We start from the raw sequence: 14,563 nt of genomic DNA, 5'->3' as shown, positions 1-14,563 counted from the left end.
CGTGCACCAAGGCATGTTTAGCCACAGGGTGATCCTCATTACCAACAAACACTGTCTGCCTGTGTCCATTCATGCGAATGGACAGTTTGTTGCTGGTCATTCCCACATAGAAAGCTTCACAGTGTAGGCAGGTCAGTTGGTAAATCACATGGGTGCTTTCACACGTGGCTCTGCCTTTGATCGTGTACACCTTCCGGGTTACAGGACTGGAGTAGGTGGTGGTGGGAGGGTGCATGGGACAGGTTTTACACCCGGGGCGGTTACAAGGGTAGAGGCCAGAGGGTAGGAATTGAAATGACTCCTTACCCTCCCCCTTAAAACCCACATCCTTTCGTCTTTCCCTCTTCTTCCCTCTTTCCTGAGGAAGCAACCATTGGTTGCAAAAGCTTGAATTTTGTGTGTATGTTTGTGTTTGTTTGTGTGTCTATCAACATGCCAGCGCTTTCGTTTGCTAAGTTACATCATCTTTGTTTTTAGTTAAAATTAAAATACTATGAGTGCACTGTATGTAAAGTAACGTAGTTGACTACGCCATTTTACCCATTTGTGTAAATAACTGTTTTATTTGCCCTTTCGAAGTCTAATTACTCGACATAAAACTGTAATAATACAGGCATTGGCAACACTGGTCATTATTTAAAAGACTAGCATAATGAATAAAACAGCATGTGCAGTAGCGGTAGCAAAGCGAGCGAACTGTCCTTCTGGAAATCGAGATGGGAGCTAACGAACTGAAAGAGCGACCTAGTTCGTGACGGAACCACAAACTAAACTGAACGTTCCCAGTCGCGAACTATTATGCTCAAGACTAATGAGTGCCCACATGAATGTTCCCCAGAGCATAATGGATGTACCGCCAGTTTGTCTCCGTCCCGCAGTACACGTGTCAATGGAAGATGACTGATTCGCGCCCTCCCATCAGCATGGTGAAGAAGGTATCAGAATTCATCAGACCATGCAAAGCTCAGCCACTGTGCCAATGCCCGTTGCCGATGGTCACGTGCCCATTTCAGTCATAGTTGCTGATGTAATGGTGTTAACATTGGCATATGCATGGTTCATTGGCTATGGAGGCCCTTTGTAGGGAGTGCTTGGTGCACTGTGTGTTCAGACAGACTTTTACTCTCTCCAGCATTAAAGTATGATGTTAGTTCACCCGCTGTTCACCACCTTTCCTGTTTTACCAGTCTGCCCAGCCTACAACGTCCAACATCTGTAATGAGGGGTGGTTGCCCAACCCCATGATGCCTGGACGTGGTTTTATGTTGGTTTTGCAATGCTGAGCCTCCAGGCCATCACAATCTGTCCTCAGTCAAACTCAGATAGATCATGCACTTTCCCCATTCTACACACAGATGGCACGCTCACTGATACTACATGCACCATGCGTGTGTCTGAGTAGCAGTCATACCTTTCCAGGTGACACTGTTGTCGCCTGGACGGGTTTATATTGATAGTAGATTAGTGGTGATAAAGTTCTGGATGATCATTGTATACAGGGTGAACACTAATAAAACTGTCAAACTGCAGAGATGGATTCTTGAATGGAAACAGAGGAAAAAAGATCCTGTGAACATATGTGCAAATGCATTGTTGCCATGGTAGAAGGTGTTGACGAATGAAAGTTCCTCTGACCACAGATGACGATTATGCGACTGATGATGCCAGTTCTGTCAAAGACTGCTTTGAAAGTGAAGAGGACTAATGACAGAAATCCCATAATTGTGATGGTCTGGTGCAAAAAAACATTTAAAAAATCCTTCCCATAGAGGGAAATCTGTTGCTGATCATCCTTGCACTTGTTGCAGGTGATAGGGATAGTAGTGGTTGTCATGTAGGATCCAGTTAATCAGACTTTAGCTTATGCCATGTTGGCAGGCCACTTGCCTTGAGCTTGTAGTAGCATTCATCTCAATATCCTGTAGAATGTTGTTCTCCAAACCTAGTGTGTGCACAGTCTGCCACTTCTCTGCGCATTCACCTGTCCAAAAGGACCCAAAACCACACAACTGCCCAAAAAAGGCTTGAAATGCTATGTGATATGGTTGGTGTCTGTTAGGGTACTTGTTTTGGTACAGCCATCCTGCCTCTGGAGTGTTTCCATTTGCTTGGCTGCACACAAACAGCATCGTGGCTTGTTCCTGCACAAATATCAGACCATTCTGCTGCTTACAGCACTCTGCATCAATCACACAGCCTGCAACACACAAGGAACCCAGGGCACATGGTGAGAGGAACTTTCATTTGTCAGTGTCATCTCCCATGGCAATGATGCATTGCCGGACACATGTTCACAGGACCTTTTTTCCTGTTTTTCCATCCAGGAATCAATCCATGCAGTTTGTTGGTATTATTAATGTTCACCCCTTATAATGTGCAGACCACTTCGATGTCTGTGGCGAAGAGTACTCACCGTAGTAACACATTTAAGGGTTTCTTCCTATTCCATTCACTTATGAGGTAAAGGAAGAGTGGCTGGTTAAAAGCTTCTGTACGTGTTACAATTAGTCCAATCTAGTCTTCACGATCTCTACGGAGAGATACCTTAGAGTGTGATGCATATGGGGCTGAAGTATATTCCTAAATTCTTCACTTAATACTGATTCTTGAAACTTTAATAACAAATGCATTTTAGTACCATTAAGCCCTTGGACTTTTGTAGTGTTTAATCATTTTATGGATCGTGAGTTATTTTCTTTTGTCATAGTATTGTAGTTAACTTTTTTGTGTAGTAGTCATTTGTGCAGAGTAGTCACTACAAATGTCAGTTAATCTGTATTCTTTTTGATTGTACCTCTCTTAGTAAATGGTGCTAGAGTGGTATATTCTCTTATAATTGAGTTAAAGCCATTTATTCAATGCTAACAGCCCATAACGTTCAGGCACAACAGAAGCATTATATTTTATGTTCATCATAATTGACAGACATATTTATTATTACCTTTTTTTTGCAGGAAGTAATCAGTTTGCTCATCCAGCTTCCAGTGCTCAGACTGATAGGTGAGTTCATGAGAGGTATTTTTATATTGCTTTAAAATATGCTAATTTGGTACAGTGCACTTTATAAGTGTTTCATTATGTTCATTACATTATCATCTAATAGTGGCTCGTACAGGTTACTTCGGAATATATGTGATGCAGCTCTAGGGCAGTTTCTCACTTTTGATGGCTTGTCACCATTTTAATAACTGAAAAATAAGTAGTGGACCATAACTTATTCATGATGTAGATCTGCCTGGATAGCAGAGTGTGTTAAAGCACCCACTTCTGGGACACGGGGAGATGCAACAAACTGGGATCTAATCTGCCTGGCAGATTAATGGCGAGAGCCAGTTGTGCCGGCCAGGCCGTATGTGGTTTTCCACAGCTGACTAGGTGGCTTCTGGGCTGTTACACACCTCCCACCTCAGTTACACATTTCACAGACATTTAGAAAATGTTCTCACAATTCTATACGATGCTTGCTGTAGACAGATGGGGTGCACAAATTCCATCCCTGTGTGTGTGTGTGTGTAGGTGGGGGGGGGGGGGGGAGGGGGGGGGGAGGGCCCCTCAATAAGGACTTCCAAGAGACCCATTACCACTGAAATTGCCAAATCTAAATCTGAAATAACATGCCAAACCTACGGAGACATGGGGTAAGGCAAGGAAGAGGAAGAAGAAGAACTTGGTCATGATATGCATAGACCATTTAGTCATCAGTGTAAGCAGCTCTTAAAGATTCTTTGTAGATGATAATAATACAATAATATTCAATGGAAATTGTGGAAGCTTAGTGCTTGGTATGGAGACTAACAGTTCACTTTATGTACAAATAACACAGTGATGTAATAAGTAGATGGAATTCTTTTGTATAGTGTCAGTGATGCACCAGGGGTAAACCAGTAGAGCTTTTCTTAAAGGACATCATATTTGCCATTGACTGTAGAAATTATTTATTCCACAATTGCAATATTGGCCTTTCGGCCATTTTTAAGTGGTATTGCAGAAGATTGTGCCACTGCACATATCAGACTTTAAAATGTGCTGAAACAAAATCTTTTGCAACGCCACTTCAAAATGGTCCAAAGGCCGAAAATTCAGTTGTGAAATAAATAATTTCTACAGATAATGCCAGATAATTTGTTCTTTAAAAAATTCTACACAAATGTGAACCCTGATGATGAGAAGTTAATTGAAGGATTTTGTGGAGTTAGGGATTCTCTTAAAATAATGTAACCTAGAAGATGTGTTACTGTGTTGGTATCCGTATTGAGTCACAGTGTTTTAATTAAAAGAGAATGTTCAAAGAAGAGCTGACCTATTTGTGCCAGGTTTGTTTTATCAATATGTATGTGTTAAAAGCTTGTACAGTAAATTCCCGTGGAATACTCCACAAGAAAAATGTACTTTAGATTAATGGGTGCTTGTAAGATACTGAGAACCTGTTTACACAGAAAATTCTGGCAAGTACGAATAATGTGCAGAAACCATAAACAGAATAAAGGGTTATACTTAAATGTAATATAATACATCGCATTAAAAACTCTTAACAAAAAGCACTGTTACTGGATTATTTATTAGGGCATGTGTGTGAAAATTTTGACAATTATTCCTTATGTGTAGCTCTGTGAATGCATGAGAATGGGAGCTTGCGATATTTTTGTGGTCCCTTTTGGCTGTTGTAGTAGATCTTCCTTTGGTATGAAAATATTGTTTGCATTCTTCGGTGTTGGTTTAAGATGTCTGAATTGGATTCAGGTGTTGTTTGCAGCAAATTCTGATCCTTCTTGCTAATCCTTTGTTATAGTTTAGGCAAAAACATAAAGCAACAGTAGCATCCAAATATAAATTAGCAATATTAAACTACTCAAATTGCATATTGCATTACTTTGTGACTAGTTTTGATTGAATATACAGAATGAATTATTGAGGGGGGGGGGGGGGGGGGGAAGAAAAAATAAAAGAAAAAAAAGGCATAAAAATAAAATATTTGTGAGTTTATGTACTATTGAAGCAGCAGTGTCACAACTGCAGGTACCAAATGCCCTCTCATTATTATATGTGCTTCAAATAATTATTGTATTACCAGAAAGTTTGGGCTTGTAAAGTAGAGTCATGAGAAAGCCATACTTACTGCACTTCAAGTGGAATGAAAATATTTTTAAAAAAAATGATTTTACATTAATATTTGCACCCTGTTCATTAACATAGTTTACAATTTGTAATTAAGATTTTAAATTTGAAAGAGAGCGGATATTAACATTACATATAAGTTACTTTGATAAGTTAAATGTGAATGCCCTGTATGTTATAAATTCAAGGCTAGTGCATAGATATTTCCTGGTGTGTTGTCACTTGGGGCCATTGGATACAGCAATAACTTAACACCAGTGCTCATGGTCCTCACTATAAAGATATCGTAGTACATAACTTATTAGCTGTAATGACAACCATTGATGTTTCAACAGTTGGTGTTCAAATGTTCTTTTTTATATGACATCTATTCATTTTTATCAGTTACTGTTTGTATTACACTATCACAATTATGGCATTTTTTCCATTTTTAGTGTAAGATATGATGTTATATTATCCATAGAAATAGGTTAAAAATAATGTTGTAGGAGTTTGTTAATTTTGATATGTGTCATTGGTTGTTATAACAATGTAATTAGATTTATTACTGACATTGTTATTTTTTAAAATACGAACATTTTAGGTTAGGTTTTACAGAGACTGTTACTAATATCAAATGAAACTACAAGTTTACTGTTAGCAGCCCTAATTCATTTCCACAATGTGTTGCAGAGGTTTAAACCTCCAGCTTTAGGTGGAGTTATTTGTATTAATATGACGTTTGTGTTGTGCTATACTTTTGGGGTAACCAGTGGCAATGAGAAACAAAAACACCTCAGAAAAAACTTGCAGTGGTGACACAGCGCATTCACTTTAATAGAATAAAATGAACACAACTGTAAAGAAAACATTGGAACACCTGTGGAAACTATGGGTGAAAAATGAATTGAAGGAACTTGATAGTAAAAAAACAAATGTTTAATACACAGCTTTATTATGAAGAGTTCAGAAAGTACACCATATTCAGTGTGTAGAAAACAAAAGTCACACAGAAGGAAGAAACTAGCTGCTTTTGTCAAACTGTAGTTACCTTCCAAACTGAACGAGAAAAGCCGAGCCAAACATACATTTTCACACCTTTCGTCATTGAAACTGACATAATGTTCACTACAGAATAAGAGGCACAACTCATCAAAGGATTGAAACGCAACATTCAAGATCCACAGGATGAAAAGAACCAATGGGAGGTCATCACTAGTGTCGCACAGATTTCAACCATTGCCCTTGAGAAGCAAAATGACATAATAACAGCCTGACGCAAAGTCAGTGTAATTACTGAGGAGGAGATCACAAAACCAGACTCAGCAAAAAATAAAGGAGAAGAAGTTGTTGCATGCAGTAGTGAGACTAAATTTAATACAAATAATGCAATAATTGTGAGTTGAGAATGTCAATACAACTGTGGTTATGAACAGAGCTACATACATAGAGAAAACTATAGCCAAAAACATAACAGAAATACTCAAAGACCAAACAGCCAGAATCCAAAAAGAGATTAAAAACATCTCAAACAACGTAAACTTTCTACTCATCATTCAGGAAGCAAGAAATATTATAACACTGAGCCCACAAGCACCTTGTGCTAGGTCATAATCAAAGATACACAAGAATGAAACTTCAGTCACACTTATAGTGAATTTTAGGAATAGTCTAACATTCAGACTCAACAAAAAGCTCTTCAGAACTCGTAAAGGGGACATACACATACAATAATAGTAGAAAACTTGGAAAAAGAGCACAATTGACGCAACAAGTCAAAAATGTTAACGCTCTAATGGAGCCACACTTGCCTCATTTGGCATACAAAACCTTTATGCTGCTTTACCAACAGGTCCCACAAGACAGGTAATTAATGACAACTTACAAAAACAAAAAAATACCTTCCTCTCACACTAATGAACTAATTGATGTGTTAGAATTCACGCTTTCACACAACCATTTCAGACTCAACAGTAAACTCTACAATCAGGTGGCCTAGCAGTGGAATCAAACCTTTTGGATTGTTATCGGAAATGTTTATAAACAACTTAGAAGACAAAATTGTGAATTTCAATCACCACACACTCAAAATTATCTGCTGCTACAGATATATAGATGACAGCATCATTTTAATCAGTGGTACAAAAGATGATATCAGTGAGTTGAACCAGTTGTTCAACAGCTCAATGAAAATGTAAAATCAGTATTTGAGAACCAAGTGGATGACAGCATGAACTTACAAGAATTGACGGTTAGAATAATGAATAAAAGACACCAATTTGAAATTTAATGAAAATCTACCACAACACTCACAGCTATACGCAACTCCTCTTCTCACCCCCACAGAATGGCAGCATTCTGATATATGGTCATAGATCAATGCAACTACCGTTCTCGAAAGATAAATGTAAACAAGAAATTGAAGTAATAAAACAAACAACCATTGCAAAAGGCTGTAACGGCTCCATAGTAGACATCCTGAAATACTCAATGGTTGCAAAATAATCAAAGCATAAAAAACACACAGAAAATAAGATCTTCCATAAAGTACCATTCCTGGTTAGTATTTTGTTTCAGAATGCCAGTGTCATCAAATGAAAATGCGTAAACATATGTTTCACCATTAACAACAAGATTGGGCAGAAGTTACCTCACAACAGCAACACCAGACACCCACTGCACCATATGGTTGTATATCAGATTGAATCTTTGGCCTGTGACTGTTTCTATGTGGGCCAGACAGATATATCATTTGACATTAGACTCAAGGAATACATGGAAGCACTAAAAAAGAGAAAAGAAAAAAAAATACATCAGCAGTATCTAACCATCTGCATGAAGTAAACCAAGCCGACAACTCAAGTGCCGGCATCCTACATATCCAACCTAAAGACAAAAAACTAGACATCCCTGAAACACTCCAAATACACAAACACCAAAGAAAACAACTTGAGTTCATCTGAAATAACAAAATGACAACATTTACAGTGGAATTGCCTTACTCACAAATAAACCAACAGTTTGTACTCTCTGTCAGCTAGAGAGTATATATATATCTATTTATATTGTAAGTAGTACATCTGCGTATTATTTTAAAACATAATCAACTTTTACTTAGTTATAACATATAACAGATGGACACTAACCACCCACGACACCGACATAACGTAAACAACTTTGTTCTCCCTCAAACAATGGAAAGTCCAGGTCAGAATAACAATAACATTATGAAAAGGGTAAGTTACTACTCACCTTAAAGATGACACATTGATCTCCAGACAGACATGGTGACAAGATTGTTACACATTTGAAATTTTAGCCAAAGCCTTCTTCAGAAAGGAAAACAAGCACATATTCACATAAGCAGGCACACCTCTTTCACACATGACCATTATCCCTGGCCACTCCAGCCAGAATGCAACTGTGTTGTGTCGAATGGAAGAAGCAGTCTGGAGTGGGGTGGGGAAAGGAGAAGGATAACAGGGTACAAGTGGGGGGAGACATGTTAGCGCTACCTGGTGGAGCATGAAGGGACTAGTTGGAGACAGGACATGGCTGCCAGGCAATGTTTGGGAGGACTAGTTGGAGGCAGGACAAGGCTGCCAGGCAGTGTTTGGGAGGCTGTGGGAAAGGGGGGAAATGGGAAACAGAAAAGGAGAGAGGAAAAGACCTGTGCGTGCTGTGGTGGAGAGCAGCACACAGTGAGGGTCAGGGGCATTAATTGGGAAGCAGTGATAAGACAGAGGGGCCAGAAACCATTGGGTAGAGAGTGTGAGGACCACAGACTGAGGCCAGGTAGATTTCAGGAGTGGAGAATGTGTTGTAAGGATAACTCGATGTGTGCAGTTCAGAAAAGCTGGTGATGGCGATGGTGGTGGTGGTAGAGGTCTGTGTGTGTGTGTGTGTGTGTGTGTGTGTGTGTGTGGGTGTGGGGGGGGGGGGGGGGGGAGCCTATACAGCCTGGGCTATGAAGCAGCCATTGAAATAAAGCACATTATTTTCAGCAACATGTTATGCCATAGTGTGGTCCATTTTGCTCTTGGCCATAGTTTAGTGTGGCCATTCATCCTGGTGAACAGCTGAGTTATACCAATATAAAAAGCTGTCCAATGACTGGAACAGAGATGGTATATGACATCACTGCTTTCACAGGGGATCCAGCTTGTGATAGGACTGGAAATGCTGGGAAGGTGTATTAGGGAGGTTTTACACATGGGTTTCGCTCAGGCATATGAGTCTCCCTTTAGGCATGTGATCCTTGTGCCAAGGGGGTTGGGATTGGGAGTGTCATAAGGATGGACTAGGATGTTCTGGAGGTTGGGTGGATGATGGAACACAACTTTTATTAGGAGTGGGAAGGATGTCTGTCATTTCAGAGCATGATGATAGCTAATCAGAGCTCTGAGGAAGGCTGTGTTTCAGATGTTTGAGTCCAAAGTGGTATTAGGTGACGAAAGGTGCACTCCTTTGTAGCTGGTTCTTGGGGGTAGTGGGGGGATTGGGGTGTGTAGGGATATGGCATGGGAAATCTGTTTGCGGACTAGATTTATGGTTAGTGCCTGGTTGTGGAGGCCTTCGTGACACCTTCAGCATGTTGGGAAAGGGAGTTATCATCACTGCAGGTACCCCGTCTGCCTACAATTTTGGTGTAGAAGGATGGCAGCTGTCGAAATATGGGTACTGTTGGCTGTTGGTGAGTTTAATGTGGACATAGGTGTGGATGAGCTGCCAGAGAGGAGGAAGTTAACGTCCAGAAAGGAGACATGCTGGCTTGAGGAGGACCAGGTGAAGAAGATGGGAGAGAAAGGTTGAGGTTGAGAAGGAATGATGACTGGGTGTCTTGACACTGAGTCCATACCACAAAGATACCATCAATGAACCTGAACAAAACCAGGGGTTTGCGCTTTTGGGAGGCTAGAGAGGTTTCCTGTCGGTGGCCCATAAACAGGTTGGCATTAGAAGCGTGCCATGGGAGTGCCCATGGCGGTGGCTCAGATTTGTTTGTATGGGTATGAGGAATGAGGAAATGGGTTTGGAATTTGAAGGACATTGGGAGAGATAAGTGTTCAATTGTGGCAAGACCAAGGGCATGAGGGATGTTGGTGTAGAGAGAAGTGACATCAACAGTGACGATTAGGGATCCAAGAGATAAAGGGACAGGTATGGTGGAGAGTAGGTGAAGGAAGTGGTTGGTATCTTTTATGTGGGAGGGTGGATATCGGGCAATGGGTTGGAGGTTTTGATGAATGAGGGTCAATAATCTTTCAGTGTGAACACAATAACCAGCTGCAGTAGATTGTTCAGGATTGTTGATTTTTGGGAGCATGTGGGAGGTGGGTGTGTAATGTGTCATAGAAATGAAGAGGAAAATGGATTCAGGTGAGAGGTTCTGGGTTGGACCTAAGGCTTTAAGTAGTGGATGGAGGTTATGTTGGACTTCTGAGATGGGATCCCGCTGATGGAATTTGTAGGTTGTTGAGTCAGGCGAGTCCTTCCACCAGGTCTCTCCACATTAAATCCACTATCCAGAAACAGTACCTGCAGCAGCTGCCATCTCTTCCACACCAAAAAATCCCTCCCATTCAGTGTGGTCATCCAGGGACAAAGTGTCTGCAATGATGAGTATTCCCGTATCCAGTATGCTGAAAGTCTCACAAAGGCATTCACATACAGGCTCCATCCTCAGACCTATTCTGTAAACAGATTTCTCATGAAACTCCCTGGCAGATTAAAACTGTATGCGAACCAAGACTCGAACTTGCGACCTTTGCCTTTCACGGGTAAGTGCTCTACTGACTGAGCTACCCAAACACGACTCACGACCTGTCCTCACAGCTTCAATTCTGCCAGTACTTCGTCTCCTACCTTCCAGACTTCACAGAAGCTCTTCTGTGAACCTTGCAGAACTAGGACTTCTGGAAGAAGGTATTGCAGAGATATGGCGTAGCCACAGCCTGGGGGGTGTTTCCAGAGTGAGATTTTCACTCTGCAGCAGGGTGTGTGCTGATATGAAACCTCCTGGCAAATTTAAACTATGTGTCAGACCAAGACTTGAACTCGGGACCTTTGCCTTTTGCAGGCATTGTGGAAATATCCCCCAGGCTGCAGCTAAGCTATGTCTCCACAATATCCTTTCTTCCAGGGGTGCTAGTTCTGCAAGGTTTGCAGAAGAGTTTGTGTGAAGTTTGGAAGGTAGGAGATGAGGCACTGGCAGAATTGAAGCTGTGAGGATGGATTGTGAGTTGTGCTTGGGTAGCTCAGTCGGTAGAGCACTTGCCCATGAAAGGCGAAGGTCCTGGGTTAGAATCTTGGTTCACACACAGTTTTAATCTGCCAGGCAGTTTCATATCAGCGCACACTCCGCTACAAAGTGAAAATCCCATTCTAGATTTCCCATGCCATATGCCCACACACACACACACACACCCAATCAAGCCACCACCCCCAAGAAGCAGCTACAAAGCTAGGTCATCTAATACCACCTTGAATGGGAACATCTGAACCACAGCCTTCCTCAGGGCTTTGATTATCTGTCATCATCCCCTGAAATTACAGACATGCTAGCCAAGAGTGGTCCCACTGGTCCTAAAGTGATGTTCCGTCATCCATCCAACCTCCACAACAAACTAGTCCATCCTTATGCCACTCCCAGTTCCTGCTTAATCCACCCAGCCAGCACTTCCAGTCCTGTCACAAGCTCATAATAACCGATCATAGGCCAGGTCATCTGAGAAAGCAGCTGTGTCATATTCCAGCTCTACTGCAGTCATTGCACAGCTTATTATATTGGAATGACTACCATCCAGCTATCCACCCGGATGCATGGACACTGCTAAACTTTGGCCAAAAGCAAACTGGACCACCTTGTGGTACAACATGTTGCTGAACATAAAACCCTTGATTTCAATGACTGCTCCACAACCCAGGCCATATGGAACCTCCCGCCTTGACCACTAGCTTCTCTGAACTGCACAGTTGGGAGTTATCTCCTTACAACACATTATCTGCTCCCGAAATCAACCTGGCCTCAACCTATTGTTCCCACGCCATCCACTCAATGGTTTCTAACCCCTCTGTCTTATCAGCTCCTTCCAGTTCACATCCCCTCATCGCCATCGTATACTACTCCCAGCCAGCACACTTGCAGGTTGTTTTGCCTCTCCTTTTCTGCTCCCTATCCTCCTTGCCACACAGTTTCCCAAACTATGCCTGGCAGCCTTGTCCTGCCATCTAGTCGCACTGACTTATTTCCTCCCACATGTACCCTGCTATCCCTCTCTTTTCCCCACCCCAAACCGAATTGCTGCTTCCGTTTGGCCATTTGGTGTGACACAGTTACATTCTAGCCGAAGCAGTTGGAGATAGCAGTCAAGTCTGTGTGAGGTGTGCTTGTTTGTGTGACTGTATGAGTGCTTTCATTTCTGAAGAAGCCTTTGGCCAAAAGCTCAAGTGTGGAAGAGTCTTTTCATCATGCCTGTCTGCAACTCTGTGTGTGATCTTGACAGTGAGTAGTGATATGTCCTTTGCATAACTTCGTTCTCCTTCATTTCATCCTCTGTATACTCACATGTTTCTTTGATATTTTATAAATGTACAGTTAACATGCCTAACTCATAAAACTCAGTAGATCCATCCAAAAGCCAACAATTTGTACTGCATATCAGCCCAATATTACATGTATCTGTTTATATTGTTAAGAGTATACCTATCTGAATATCTTTAATTCCTTATCAGTGTATAACTTATTTACTTAATTGCAACAAGTAACAGATGTAAGCCTAACAAACCCATAGCTCTGGCATAAGCAAAACTTTGCTCTTTTCTGTCATTCTTTTCATCTTTTTTCTTTGAATCCCAACCTAAATTGTTATTTGTATTTGTTTTGCCACTGTTGTCAAGATAATTATGACACACAATTGTTTCCAACATGTCACCAGATTAAAAAATGAGTACAAAGTGTAAGCTATATAAATTTGACAGAAAAGGATTCATGAACTACTTGAAGTAATTAATCTAACATATCAGTTCATCTACTGAAACATAGACCTCCACAATATTTTAAGTCTTACTCTGAAATAATTATTTATTATGCTATATATTCTTTGTACTTTGAAACAGTGTTTCTGTTTTGCTATATGTCCTTTGCAGCTGTCAATTTCTAGATACCATCTTTGTTTGCAAAGTATAACAGTTTATACATGATGTTTTTGGACAAAGAAAAGAACCTATGACCACTGCGGATATTCTATTTTAGTTGTTTTATCTGCGCATTTACATACAGTTTTTAGTCAAAGTCCTCCACAGAGCCATGTTCTGAAATAGTTTTTGGTTTCTGTACTTTATAGAGCCACAGGTTACCCCAACATTGTAACACAACATGCAAGTCATATTAATACAAATAAATCTACCTGATGATGGAGGTTTAAACCTTTGAAACACGTTGAAATTAATTAAACAGTGACTGGTTATAGTAGACTTGTTGTTTCATTTGATTATTGTTACTGTCAACTGCCTGTCAATAAGAAATCTACCAATGTCATTAATATCAACCAATGACATTATTACCAAGAACAGTAACACAGTCCTACGACAACATTATTTTTAACCTATTTCTATTACATAAAACTGCATGGAATGTGCAGTATTGAAGTGTATGCCAAACATGGTTTTACTGCATCTAGCTCTCTTAGTATGCTCTTTAAATCTTATATTGATATTCCTTTCAATTTAGTCAATGTCCCATGACTGCCCTGCTGCATTCCAGCCATTTAGAGAGTATAGGGGCAGCTGTAAAAACTGATAATGGGCATTTGATCATTGATTCATCAACGTCAAGTTTAAAGGTTATCTGTCTCCCTGATGCCAACATGTTTGTTTCCAAAATGATTATACAGTCCCAATGAAAGAAATATTTTGCAACATGAAACAGCATGAGCTATTGCCACAGGAGCCCAGGAGCCCTGGCATTTAATGATAACAGTTAGTTAATTAAGTGTAATACTTGGACTTTTAGGTAAGATTTTACATTACAGCTTCTATAAGCTCTGTCGTGGGCTAATGTGGTGGTATTGAATAAAAAAAGAAAAACAAAAACAGTTGAATCCCTGTTTTGGAAGAAATTTTCATCAGCATTAATTGTCTGAGAAGCAAAAGAGGTGTGGTGAAGTTTCTAGTTTAAGACTATATGTGAAAGCCCTAGCTAACACCTAAAATCTCTTCACTGTTTCTAATTTAGTGAAGGAATGTGGCACTGCAACAGCTATATGAAATAAACGGATTGTTACTCACCACACAGAGCAGGCATTAAGCAGTGGACTGCTACATTGAAAGAAGACTGCTAGATATTATAAGCTATCAGATAAAATTTGGAAATTCCAGGTAGGGATATCAAAAAAGACAGATTGCTACTTAGCATAAAGAAGACAAGTCATGTTGGAGACATGCACAATTAAAAGACACTCACATAAAG

General features: G+C 40.5%; 1 protein-coding gene across 2 annotated transcripts in view; it reads left to right on the top strand.

Annotated features, from left to right (window-relative positions):
• LOC124802881 overlaps nucleotides 1-14,563 on the top strand; it is a 255,647-nt gene that overhangs the window by 201,766 nt on the left and 39,318 nt on the right. For both annotated transcript variants that reach the window (XM_047263926.1, XM_047263927.1), the window contains exon 17: nucleotides 2,955-3,000. In XM_047263926.1, the coding sequence (XP_047119882.1) occupies nucleotides 2,955-3,000 (46 nt within the window). The remainder of the gene's footprint in view (nucleotides 1-2,954; nucleotides 3,001-14,563) is intronic.

The sequence above is a fragment of the Schistocerca piceifrons genome, chromosome 6 (genome assembly GCF_021461385.2).
Source record: "Schistocerca piceifrons isolate TAMUIC-IGC-003096 chromosome 6, iqSchPice1.1, whole genome shotgun sequence".
NCBI classification, from domain to species: domain Eukaryota; kingdom Metazoa; phylum Arthropoda; class Insecta; order Orthoptera; family Acrididae; genus Schistocerca; species Schistocerca piceifrons.
The sequence above is the reverse complement of the archived record's forward strand: the minus strand, read 5'-3'. Positions and strand labels throughout refer to the sequence as shown.